General features: G+C 61.5%; 1 protein-coding gene across 2 annotated transcripts in view; it reads right to left on the bottom strand.

The window, feature by feature from the left end:
* DAGLA (diacylglycerol lipase alpha) overlaps nucleotides 1-12,309 on the bottom strand; it is a 61,156-nt gene that overhangs the window by 24,569 nt on the left and 24,278 nt on the right. The window contains exons 1-2 of one of the 2 annotated variants that reach the window (XM_047775564.1): nucleotides 1,339-1,680; nucleotides 135-273 (exon numbers count right to left, since the gene is read on the bottom strand). In XM_047775564.1, coding sequence (XP_047631520.1) covers nucleotides 135-229 — 95 coding nt within the window. In that variant the 5' untranslated portion in view covers nucleotides 230-273; nucleotides 1,339-1,680. Of the gene's footprint in view, nucleotides 1-134; nucleotides 274-1,338; nucleotides 1,681-12,309 lie in introns of those variants that run through there. The other variant, XM_047775563.1, reaches the window with a different exon arrangement.

A 12,309-nucleotide genomic window follows, 5' to 3' on the forward strand; every position in this document is an offset into this window, starting at 1 on the left:
CAGGCGGGGTCTCTGGGTTCTACCCGGGTATCGCCCTAAGGGGGCGGATGTCTCTCCACACCAGCTCCTGGGAGCTGGGAACACAACAGGGTCAGGACAGGTGGCCAGGGCCCTCCTTCCAGGCCGAGACTCACCAGGTGGTGTGCAGGAGGAAGAGGAAGATGGCCGGCAGGACGAGGTCATCGCTGCCCACAGACCAGCGCCGCCGGAACACCACGATCCCGGGCATGGCTGGCAGCTCTGCGGAGGCTCAGCGGGCCTGGCGCTCACCTCCTGAAACACAGCAGAGGACCCTGAGGCTGCCCAGGCCGCTGTGGCACCCAGGGCCACCACAGTCCTGGCGAGGTGTGCCCAGCAGCACGCCCTGAGGCCCAGGGGCTTCCAGGCCCACCCCTGGGCAGGACCACTTCCGGCTATAGACTCCCCCCCCAGAGCCAGCATTTAAAAGTGCAGCAGCAAGACAGTGGCTTCAGCCTTAGCCCAGAGGACTTTCCTGTCCCCAAGGCTGGCACAGAGCCCTTGGGATGATCAGCTCTGCCTGTGGTCACCCCAACAGGAAGAGCTCAGCTCCATTCAGGACCTGGGTGCACCCCTGCCTCCCCCTCCAAGGGATCAGGGGAGACCCCTGCCCAGGGCATGCTGTTCTTGGGGTGGGGTGGGGGGCTTCCTGGACCAAGCCCGAGCCTGTGCCCTCGCATGAGCTGAGCTGGCCAGGGAGAGTCAAAGGCCTCGGGGCAGGTGAGGGGGAGGGCATGCGTGGGGCTGGCACATATGGAGGATGGGAGCCCAGTGCATAGTAGGTGCGCAGTAAATATTTGGTGAATGAGGCCTTCCATTTCTTGCTTTGCTGGAAGGCTGAGCGCAGACTCTACGACTTGATTTTGCCCCCGTCAGACAGAATTCCCAACCACAGCCATGCCTCTCGGTGGGGAAGGACACGGCTGAGACTGGGGGTTGGGAGCCTGGCGGGGGTGCCCGGCCCCGCCGCTGCCAGGGCAGTGGGCGAGCCCTGTGGGTGTCCCACCCTCTTGGCTCCCTCGCCCACCCTGGGCCATACAGCCTTGGCGGCCCAGATCCCAACTCTCTGAAGTAGCTGAATTCAAATCAGCTGCAGGCAAGCTCAGGGAGGAGGGCCCAGGAATCCGAGTCCCCACTCCCCGGAGCCCCAGGAGCAAGGAAGGGGTGGCGAGAGCCGACTGGCTTCCCACAGGGGATACTGGCAAGGGGAATACTGGCAAGGAGCTCCCGGGTAGCCCGGCGCCGAACTGTATGGAGGAACCCCTGCTGCGGGAGGCTGGGCGCTGGTGGGCAGCTGCCCCCAGGCTGGCAGAGGCTTACATAGCACCTGGTCCAGGGGTGGGCGGCAAGTCCTCCTCTCCCCGGTGACGGCTCCAGGGAAGAAGAGTATCTGCGGAGAACGGCATCACTCACGAAGTGGCCAAGTCTCCCCCAGCTGGTGGGCACGGCCCTCAGGGTGGGCGAGGGGGTGTGGGGCCGGGGGACCGGCCAGCACGTCCAGCCCGGCCCGTCTCCTTCGCCCTCTCCCTGGCGCGGCCACTTCATCCAGCTGCCAGGCTGCTCGCAGCGAGGTGGTGGCCTGGCGGGCGGGCTGGCGGGCTAGCCTGCCGGGGTCGTGCCTACTCCTCCCCCCACCCTCAGGAAGTGACATCATCCCACTCTCTCCAAGGAGGAGTCGGAGCACGGATTCTGGGAAGCGGGAGAAGGATGGAGAGCACGGAGCTGCGTGGTGGGGTGGCCGGGGGTGGGGGGGTCTGGGACTGCAGGAGGCTGGGGCTCCAGTGGTGTGCCTGTGACAAGTGGCTGACAGCATCGGCTTCGGTTTGAAAGGATGGACGGACGGGATGGGAGGGGCTGGGACTCCGTGGGTGGTAGCGGGGCTGCAGAAGGACAGAGCTGCCAACAGCTGGCATTTCAGCCGCCAGCTCTCTGCAGCCCCTCCCGGACTCCAGGTGGCCCGCGGAGGGTGAGGGGGAGCACGGGGCTGGGCCTGGGGCCCTCACACAAAGGAAATGGCTGAGAGGTCCAGGCAGGTGCCGTGGCTCCCCGGCTGCTCCGATCAGGCCAGGCCCCGCGGGGGAGGGGAGGGCCGTCCCCGAGGGGCTGGCGGGTGAGGGCTGCCCTGCCAGGAGCTGGAACACCTGGTTCGCAGGGATGCACCATGGCGAGCCCTTCCCAAACGCCTCCCTCACCCCCACCCTGCACCTCTAGGAGTCTAGAAAGGCGAAATCACCCTTGCTCACATGTACACCTAACCACCTCACTCACGGCCCCACCCTCCCTGCTCTCTGGTGGGAGAAGTGGGGCGAGCCTGGCACCCCTGCAGAGGTGGCCGAAGATCTGTCAAGACCCTGGAGTGGTACGGCCAGTGGCAGCCTCTGGGAGCCCCCAGCCGACAGCTGTGGTCAGTGCCAGTCCCACCTAGTAGGTCATGTGGCGGGGCTCCTGTGGGCTGGCCCCACCGGGTGCCCCCTCGCAGGCCTGGGAACCATGCCCTGTGCCCTCTGGGCTGCACCCGGGCCTGGTCCATCACTGCAGAATCCCAGGCCCAGCGCCGCCTGGCTTCCAGTGCCGGCTCCACCGCCCTCTGACGGTGTGACTTACTGGTTGTGCCTCAGCTTCCTCATCTGTAAAATGTCCATCATCCCCACCTGGGAGGGTCTGGTGTGGACCATATGAGCAGCCCCAGCGGTGCTGGACAGAGCCAGTGATGGCCTCAGCACGGGCGGGTGAGGCCGACGGAGAGCCTGTGTACCCAGTGGCCCAGCTGCCCCTCCCCCGCCTGGACTAGTGGCTTCTCCAGCTGGTCACCACCAGGTCATGGTGTGGGGTTGGGGGGGACAGGGTCTGTGCTGCTGCTGGGGGAGGATGGGCCGCTCTATCCCATGCGGGTTCATAAATCTCAGGGCTGCTGTTTTTAAGGGCCTGAAAGGCGTCCTTTCTCTTGAGACCCCGGCCCTTTACAATGGGGGCCTGTTCCCCTGCTGGGGATGTGATTTCATCTGGCGGAAATGGCTCGGGCTGGGGGAGGGCACAGGCCACTTCCTGGTCTGGGGCTGCCACAAAGCACCTCCTCTGGCTCTCCTCCCCCAGGGCACAGCGTCCGTGCCCTTCAGTAACCTCAGCGGAGGGGCACACGGCCTCCCCTCCTTAGCCAGTCTGGGGGCACTGCCAGGGGAGGTGTGGCACCCCCCCCCTTTGGCTGGAGAGAACAGGGGCCCTGCTGGGTCCAGGCAGGTGTGAGTGGGGTGCCAGGACATGGCCCCACATGTGGACGGAATGACTTGGGTGGCACCACGAGGCCCCTTTCTTCCTCCACCCTCGAAGCCCCATTTCCTTGATGCGGATTCATGCCCCTGAGTTAAGTATTAACCCATTCTCTTTTGGAAAGAGTTCCTCTTTCCAAAAATGCAAAACTGTTTTCTAAAAGGCACATGCTGACCTGGACTTTAAAAACCTTCCAAGACTCCCGGGGTCTGCAGGATAAAGTCCAAGCCTCAGGCAGCAGGAAGGGGCCTCGGCAACTGGCAGGCGGGCTGTGCAGCCGTGGGCAGGTGCCTTGCCCTCTCTGGGTCCTGAAGCAGGAAGACATTCCCGAGCCCCAGGAATCCCAGGCATGGACAGGCGCAGGGCCCCTTTCCGGCTGGGGAGGCAGTCCAGCCCCTTCTCACACTGCGCACCTTCCCTTCCCAACCCTCCAAATTTGCTGCTCCCTAAAGACACCACACTGGAATCTGAGCTTTGTTCACCCCAGTTCTTCTGCCAGGCAAAATCCCGCTCATCTTTCCAGGCCGACCAAAAGCCACCCTTTCTTCGAAACCCCTCCCCGACAGCGCCCCCCACCCATCCTCAGGCAGAACAGGCTGCCTCCTCGTGGGACCCATGGTCCCCTCGTCCCAGTGTGGCCCTCAGCACACTGTCTTAGAGTTGACTTGCTGACTCCTTGCTGCCCATCCCGGGGGGCGGGGACTTGCTGCGCTGGCCTCCTCCACACACGCCCCCCACGCCCTGGAGTGTGAGCCAGCCCCTCTCCCCCGGCAGCCCTGGCCCCTCCAAACCACTGCGCCATCCCCCAAAGCAGCTGCCATTAGGCCCAGACACACGACCCCTTCCCCTCTTTGCGCAAACCCTTTGTTTTGGGGACCTGTCCCTCCCCAGCACCTCCCTGCCTGCTCCTGGAGGACCGTCCTCTCCCCTGGCTGTCTGAACTCTGTTGGCTTCAGTTCCTGAGCTGCAACCAGGGACATCCCGCTGCCGCCCCACCCTCAAGAAGGCTGCGATGGCTGGGATGAGGTCAGAGGTCTGTGTGGGTCCTGGCAGAGCCCAGGGCTCTGTATGCAGGGACCATCATTTCAGCAGGGCTCCGGAGGGGCTCCTGGGGACTCTGTGGCAGGGTGATCCGTGACAGGTGCTGCGGTTTGGGCAGGTGTTGCTGTTGCCCGTGACTGGCCCTGATCAGAAGCCCTGACAGGGTAACCCACTCCGCCCCAGGCCTGGGGCGGGGGGGCTACTATTTAAAGCACCCCAGGCTCGGCTTCATTCCTTGCTCCTAAGGTCCCCTTGAGCTTGGCCCTGGGCAGTGGGTCCAGCTGGTGGGGTGCTGAGAGCTCCCGGGATGGAGGACGGCATGGGCTGCCGTGGGCACAGAGGATCCCAGCTTCGGGCTGGTGGGAGATGAGGGTCACCTTGGTGCCCACAGTGGGGCCAGGGCACTGGGGACAGGCTGAACCACAGGGGACAGGATGACGTGCTGTAGGAGGCCCATCCAGCATCACCTCCAGCCTCTAGGTCAGCCCATGAGACTTCCCACCAGGCAGAGGTGGCCTTGGGCATCTGGGCCCAAGGATGGGCTAAAAGTTGAGCCTGAGAGAGGGAGTGACAGGCAGGTCCCGGCCATGGGGATACACTGGACATCAGCTGAGCCCCTCCCGTGTTCCACGTCCTGGACGAATCACCCGCCATCCCCTCAGCAGTGATGCAGGGCGACAGCGTCCCTCTCACTCCACACACTCCAAAATCAGGCTGTGTCTGGCTTCTGGCTGTGTACTTCCTTGGCTGTGTGACCTTGGACAAGTTACTTAACCTCTCTGTGCCTCAGTTCCTTATTTCTAAAATGGGGCTAAGAACAGTAGCTACCTCAGAATTATCACCAAGATTAAATGAGTCATATGCTTAAGCCGGCACCTGTCCAGAGCAGGTGCTCAGTGAACGTGGTGGCTCTTCCACGACCATTACTGCTGAAGAACCAGGAGCCCGAGGCTCAGAGATGCTGGCCCACCCCTTCTGAGGAGCAGGAGGCTAAGCAGGCAGAGACCCAGGCCCTTCCTGCTGCCAGCCAAAGCCCACAGCTCATGCAGGAAGGGCAGGGCTAGAAGGGGCCTCGAAAAAAGGTCTTCAGGCTGCCTTTCATGGATGAGGAAACTGAGGTTCAGAAAGGCCCCAGAGGCTCCCAGCTTTCCCAGTACATCCATTCCACCCGGTGCTGGACACACAGTCCCAGGGTCCCCTGAGCCAGCCCGCCCCTTCTCCTGCCTCTCAGCCCACCCTGCTCCAACTGCCCAAGAGACACACCCATGAGCGGTGTGTGACCCCAGGGAGCCTGGGCCACGATCCTCCCTTTCATGCTCTGGATACATAACCCTTCTGGGCGCCGGCAACATCCACGTGAGCCCCCTCGCAGGAGATCAACCCTCCAGATGCATCCATCACTGGTGCAGTTTCCAGCAGAGGCGTGGGTGACTAGCTCGCCACCTCCCGGCGGGTGGGGTCCCCAGTGCTCTGCGGCTCGGCTCGTGGACAGAGGAGACCTCAGCCCCAAGCCCACCTTGCCGGGACCCTGTCCAGCCCTGCCTGCCGAGGCTGGTGACCGGGCCACGGCCAGCCACGGCTAGAGCTGCCAGACCAAGGGCAGCGTCCCCAGGCAGAAAGTCCCTTCCCTTCCAGACCTCAGCTACCTCTTCTGAAAAATGAGGAGCCTGGACTTAGGGCAGGCTGGTATTTTTGTCCTGGTTAATAGGTACTGATGTCCACAACCAAGGCTGCATGTGCCCATGTAGGAAGCACAAATAATGAGTTAGAATATAACCTTAAAAACAAACCTCAGAACAAAAACAAAGTAAATTAAATTAGGAGGTTGGGGAAATTGCCGCACACGTGCAAGACACAAAGGCCCTCACAGGAGGGCTAGACTATCATTTGACTCCACGATTCCTGGTGGCCAGAGTAAAGAGGGAAATCAGGACGTCAATGAGGACCGCTTAGCTCTGCGAGGTGCTGTGATCCCTGGGGCTGTGAGAAGAGGGCCCATGACCCCCATTCCCATAATGAATGGGATGCCCCATGAGAAACAGCTTTGAAATGAAACGATGCTCCAAAAACAGGGAGGGAGACTGGCGCTTGCTGCCTGGTAGGTCTGTCTGATACCAAGTGTTTCCATGTTGCTGCTGCAGTTTATCTAGTCTCTAGGGGGACTGACTGCAGGGACGCAGGGCCCTGGGAAGCCTTCAGGCCAAGTGGTAGCCCCCAGGGCTCTGTCCCAGCTCACCAACGGGCTGTCCTCTGGCCTAAGTGGGCTGGCAGGTGGCTCCTGCCATCTTTAGCCATGTCCAGGGCACGGGCTCCAGTGGCAGCAAATCCCGGCTCCTCCACTCCTGAGCTGTGTGGCTAGAGAGCTAGGTAACCTCTCTGCTTGCCAAGGAGGAATTTTTTTTTTTTTTTTGTCTTTTTAGGGCCGCACCTGAGGCATATGGAGGTTCCCAAGCTAGGGGTCCAATCGGAGCTGCAGCAACCAGCCTACACCACAGCCACAGCCATGAAGAATCTAAGCCGCATCTGCGACCTACACCCCAGCTCACGGCAACACCGGATCCTTTACCCACTGGGTGAGGCCTCATGAATGCTAGTCGGGTTCGTTAACCCCTGGGCCACGATGGGAACTCCAAATGGTTCTGTTTTGTTTTGTTTTTTGTTGTCACTTGGGAGGCTTAAATGAGGGCGCCCCGGCAGGGGGAGGTGATGAGCATGGGGAACTAGAATCATTTCACGAAGCTGCGGGGCGCTTCCAGGGTGAGGGAGGAGAGTTCAGCCCTCCTTAAGCTGGGGACCCCGTTGTTCTGCTCCCTCTGGCGTCGGTCAGTTGCCCACCACGTCTTGGGCTTTATCTACGCATTTTGCAAACGTAACTCAGTCCTCATGGTAACTCTGTCCAGCAGGCACTGCTATTACCATATTTTACGGATGAGCTGTCGTGACTTGCTGCAGGTCACACAGCCTAGTTCCAGAGCCCGCGTCTTAACTGCTGCTTCTGAGGAGCAGCATTCAGTTAAATGCCTATCTCTGAACCCAGAAGCAGGCCTCCCACATCCACTACGGAGTGAGGCGCCAAGGCCACAAAGAGCACTCTGGGTCTTCCTCTGGCTCCAGACTCACGGTCACACCACCACGGGGACACTGAGGGCATCGGCCCCACTCTGCAGATGAGGAAAACTGAGCCTGAGGGAGTTCCGCCGGCTGCCTGAAGGTGAGTGGGCTGTGGGCCCAGAGCTAGAAACCCTTTGTGTTCTCTTTTCTTTTTAGGGCTGCACCCGCAGCATATGGAAGTTCCCAGGGTCCACTGGGAGCTACAGCTACCAGCCTACGCCACAGCCACAGCAACAAGGGATCCGAGCCGCATCTGCGACCTATGCTGCAGCTTGCAGCAACACAGGATTCTTAACCCGCTGAGCGAGGCCAAGGATTGAATCTGCATCCCCATGGATACGAGTCAGGTTCTTAACCCACTGAGCCACAACGGGAACTCCTCTGTGTGTCCTCTTACTCCAGCCTCATGAGGCGGTCAGGGTACCACCTCCGCTCAGATGGGGAAACAGAGGTCATGGAGGAGCACCGGCCTCCCCGAAGGTGCCCTGACAAGGACACGGCAGGGCTGGGGTTGTGGAGCAACTTCCTTGAAATGAAAAAAATCTCTCTGCCCATCAATCTGACTCCTTGTTCTCACACGCAGACACCAGGACCCACACGTTCCTTCCTCCCGCCCCGAAGGCCCCTTCTCCCCCTGGTCTCTGAGGTGCACAAGGGGGAGTGCGGCGAGGGAGGCGACAGAGAGAGAGAGCGCGCGCGTGGGCTGGGGGCCGCGTGCACCGCCAGCCTGTGCCCGGGTGCGCACGACCCAAGTTAGGGGCCCGAAAGCTGTTGCTTTTCACACGTCAGCTGTGCCGGAGCAGAAGGCAGCGCCGAGCCTGCCCAGGGCTGAGGCTGGATTTCGGCAAGGGATGGGTCCTCAGACGTCCAGGCCTGGGGCTGAAGCCATGTGCCTGGTGCGGCTGGGGCCGATGGGGACCCCCGCTGCCTCTGCTCCCCTCCCCTCCAAGTCTCTGCCTCATAGGCATCCCTGCCCAGGTGCCGAGGGACCAGGGGAAGCGCCTCCTATGCCCCTCGCGACAAGCCCGTGGGTGGGTATGGCTGTTCTCATGCGCCAGATGGGGAAACTGAGGCTCCAAGGTTAAGGAACCCGTGAGCGAGGGAAGCGGGGTCTCCACCGTGTTCTCTCCACACCCACGTGCCTGCTGGCCAGAGGCCCTCCCCACAAAAGAGTGATCCGGGCCAGGCACAGAGTTCAGGGAAGGGGATGAAAAGGAGTGGGGGCCGTGCCTGTGACCATGCGGGGCTGGACCTGGAAGTAGCTCCGACGACAATCATTCCATCACTTGTTACTTTAAAAAAATCCTTATGCAGCATTTACTACACACCAGGCACAGTGGCAAGCGGTTCACAGCTATTACCTACTTAACTTTAATTTCAACCTTTTAGCAACCCTACGAGGTAAGTACTCTTGTTAGCCCTATTTGATGGATGAGAAAACCGGCCCAGAGAAGTTAAGTAACTTGCCCAAGGTCACTCAGCTAGTGAGTGGCCGAGCCAGGCCACGAGGCCCCAGTCTGTGCTCTCAGCCCCTCCCGATGAGCCCTCATCAGGGCTCCATTTATCACTGGAGGCTCTAGCTCCTCGTTCTCACGCTAATTATTTTCCACTCGTCTACAACAAGCCGAAGTTGCCATCTGCCACTGGCCCTGTCACTGACACCAGCCAACTCCCCGGGAATCAATTGAGGCCTTTGGTTTCCTGCTAGTTGTTCTGGGAGGGTGGCCACTGGGGAAGGAGCGGGGAGGCAGCAGGACGCTCCGGGCAGGCGGGCCGGCGGGCCAGGCCCCCCTCCCACCCCATAGCCCTCCCCGGTCCTCTCCTCCTGGGGCTTGATGCCAGGGCTTTTACTTCCTGGGCCAGAATGGACCTGTTTCTGCTGGTGGAAGAGGTTCCCTTCTGGCCAGGCCACGCTTTGTTCTGAATTCTTCCTTGGAGACTGTTTATTTTCCTGAAACTAGGAATGACCTTTTCCCTGCACTCTCCCTGGTGCCCAGCCCAGAGAGAGGGGGGCTCTGCTGGCCTCCTGGTGGGCACTGCCCGGTGCCCGCGTCTCAGAGCCCCTGGCCGTTTCCTCCTGCCTGTCTGTGATGGATGCAGACACCCATCCCGGGGTTGCATCCACTCAGGCCAAGTCCTTTCTGTCCTGCCCTGGTCTTCCCACATCCCCACAGGCTCTAAAACATCTTCACCCCTCCCCTGCCGCACCCCCCCTCCCCCCGAAATGCAGGATGCAGAGGGTGTGGCCCACCCAATGAGCACACCACAGCCCTCCCTTCTGCCCCTGGCCACTGCCCCACACCTGCCCCCACCCTTACCAACCTACCTCCCAGGAGCCCCATCTGCCCTGGATAAGACTTCACTGGCCCTGCCTCCTTAATCCCCAGTGAGCCAGGGAGATGGGACCCACATCCCGCGGGTCAGCTGGGACCAGGGAGCGCTGGCCCAGGGCTGCACCTGTGCTCCCATGGAAGGCCCCATCTGCGTCTCTGAGTTTCCGGGCATCCCACTGTGCCCCCCTTTCTGCTCAGACGCTGGAGGCCCAGAGAGGCAGAGGCTCACTGCTCCAGCTCATCTTCAGCCCCCACCCCCAGAGCCCCTCACCTTCCCCAGGGCCTCTGCTCTCCCTAGAGTCAGTGGCTGGGAACCCCCAGGCACCCGCCTCCCGGGCTTCCCAGAGCTTTCGAGCAGAGGCTCCCAGTCCCAGGCGGGCGGGCAGGAGGGTGCTGGTGACACCTCTGAGAGAGATTAGCACCTTCCCATGCATGAGGGGCCCTAGTGAGGAGGCTAATGAGGGTGCTAAGTGACACACCAGGCCTGACACCCCCCCTCTGGGAACCTCCACCCCCCATGCCCAGCACACCCTGTGCCCCCATGGTCCTACCGCGCCTGTCTCCTCGGGTCCACACCAGAGACACGCTCCCCAGACTCTAGGAGGCCAAGCGGCCACGGAGGATCCACGAGGGGCCACCTCCCCGGGCAGCACAGCCATCTAGGGCGCAGGCCCGCACCTGGGCTATTGAGTTTCACTTCAGCCATTCCCTGGGCATCGCAGAGGCAGGCAGGGATCGAGTGACTGCGTAACACAAACTCCTTCCCAGGGGAGGCGGTCTGCAGCGCCCAGCCCCGCGGAGCACCAGGGAGGTGGCCGGTTCTGCTTCCACGGCACACGGGCCTCGGCCCAGGCCCTGCCCCTCTCCCCCTGTGCCGAGGGAGCGGATGGCAGTGCTCTCCCACGTGGGTCTCGCCAGGCAACCCCCCCTCCCCAGGCTGCACAGGTCAGAGCAGCTCTTAGCCCTTTTACATGTTGGGGCTCCTTGTAACTTGGGGTGCGCTACACAGTCTCAGTGATTAAAAATGTCTGAGAGGCCCTGGACAGGATGAGCTCGCAGGTCCATTCTGGCCTTGACTTTTTTGCTTTTTTAGGGCTGCACTTGCGGCACATGGAAGTTCCTGGGCTAGGGGTCCAATCGGAGCTACAGCTGCCAGCCTACGCCACAGCCGCCAGCCTACGCCACAGCCACAACAATACCAGATCCAAGCCACATCTGCAACCTACGCTGTAGCTTGTGGCAGCACCAAACCCTTAACCCACTGAGCAAGGCCAGGGATCGAACCCACATCCTCATGGATATTAGTTGGGTTCTTAACCCACTGAGCCACAATGCAAACGCCTGGCCTTGACTTTTATAGTCCTCCTTGCTGTGCTGGGGCAGGATAGCTGAGAGAGCCTGGGGCAGGGGGGCGGGGGGGTGGGTGGTCCCATCCAGGAGCCCAGGCTAATTCAACCATGATGCGTGTCTGCCTGGCCTGAGCCACAAGCGGCCACAGAAACACTGACCCAGGGGCTGGGAGGCTCCTACACGCCCCTCATTCCCTCGCACCTCTGTGGCCATGACAAAGCTGAACCGGACCCCGTGACCACAGGCCCCCAGGAAGGGTGGGGCTCTAAAGGCCCTCTGCCTTTGGACAGAGGACAGGGCTGGGTCCCGTTTTTGTCCCAGTGCCTCTGTCCATTCAGACGTGCACTGAACTGTGACCTTTAAAGCACAGAGCAGGAGCCACTGCCCAGGATGAATCAACCAGCGCTTCCTCCTCCTCGGTAAAATGGGGTGTGGGGGGGGTGATGACAGCCCCTCCCTCGTGGGGCTACTATGAGGACAAAGTGAGTTCAAAGTTGTGAAGTGCTGAGAGCTGGGTGCACTGGCTACATGCAGGCCCTTCTGTGGCTTTAATTAAATCAACCCCCTCCTCAAAAGTGCATTACGGCTTCTAAGTGCCCTTTAAGTAAGATTAAAACTCCCAACCATTAGCTACAAAGCTCTCCACCAATGACCCCCCGCCACCGGTGGACAAGCCGGTTTCCTGCTCCCATCTCCGTCTCCTGTTGGTCAGTGGAGCGGCCCCCTGCCTGGTGCTTCCTCCTCTTCAGACGCCACTGCCCACTCGGGGGTTCCTCCCTGGGGAAGCTCGGTCCGCGCAGTTGGCCTTAAGCCCCAGCCGGGGTTGGTCAGCAAAGTCACGGCCCCCGCTTCCTGCAGAGTCCGGCCTCACTTTCTGTTACTGGAAGCCCTGAGGAGGGGACATTGACCTCCCTCTGCTCCTCTCCCAGCCTGGGGGATGGGCCTGGAGGCTCAGGGCAACAAAGACTGGCAACGGGGGGAGCCCTGGCCTCCATCATGGGGGCAGCCCCCTCAGCTACCAGGTCAATGTCAGCCTTCTGCCTCCTGGTGCCTGGACGGGGTGGAAGGGCCAGCTTTGTATCTGGGTAAGGGAAGGCTCAGGGAGAGCAGAGCCCGACCTTGGACTCTGGAGTCGCTTTCCTTCCCAGAGGACTCATCCGGAGGGCCAGCGGCCCCAGCCACATCACAC

This window comes from Phacochoerus africanus, chromosome 4, assembly GCF_016906955.1.
Source record: "Phacochoerus africanus isolate WHEZ1 chromosome 4, ROS_Pafr_v1, whole genome shotgun sequence".
In the NCBI taxonomy this organism is placed as follows: Eukaryota; Metazoa; Chordata; class Mammalia; order Artiodactyla; family Suidae; genus Phacochoerus; species Phacochoerus africanus.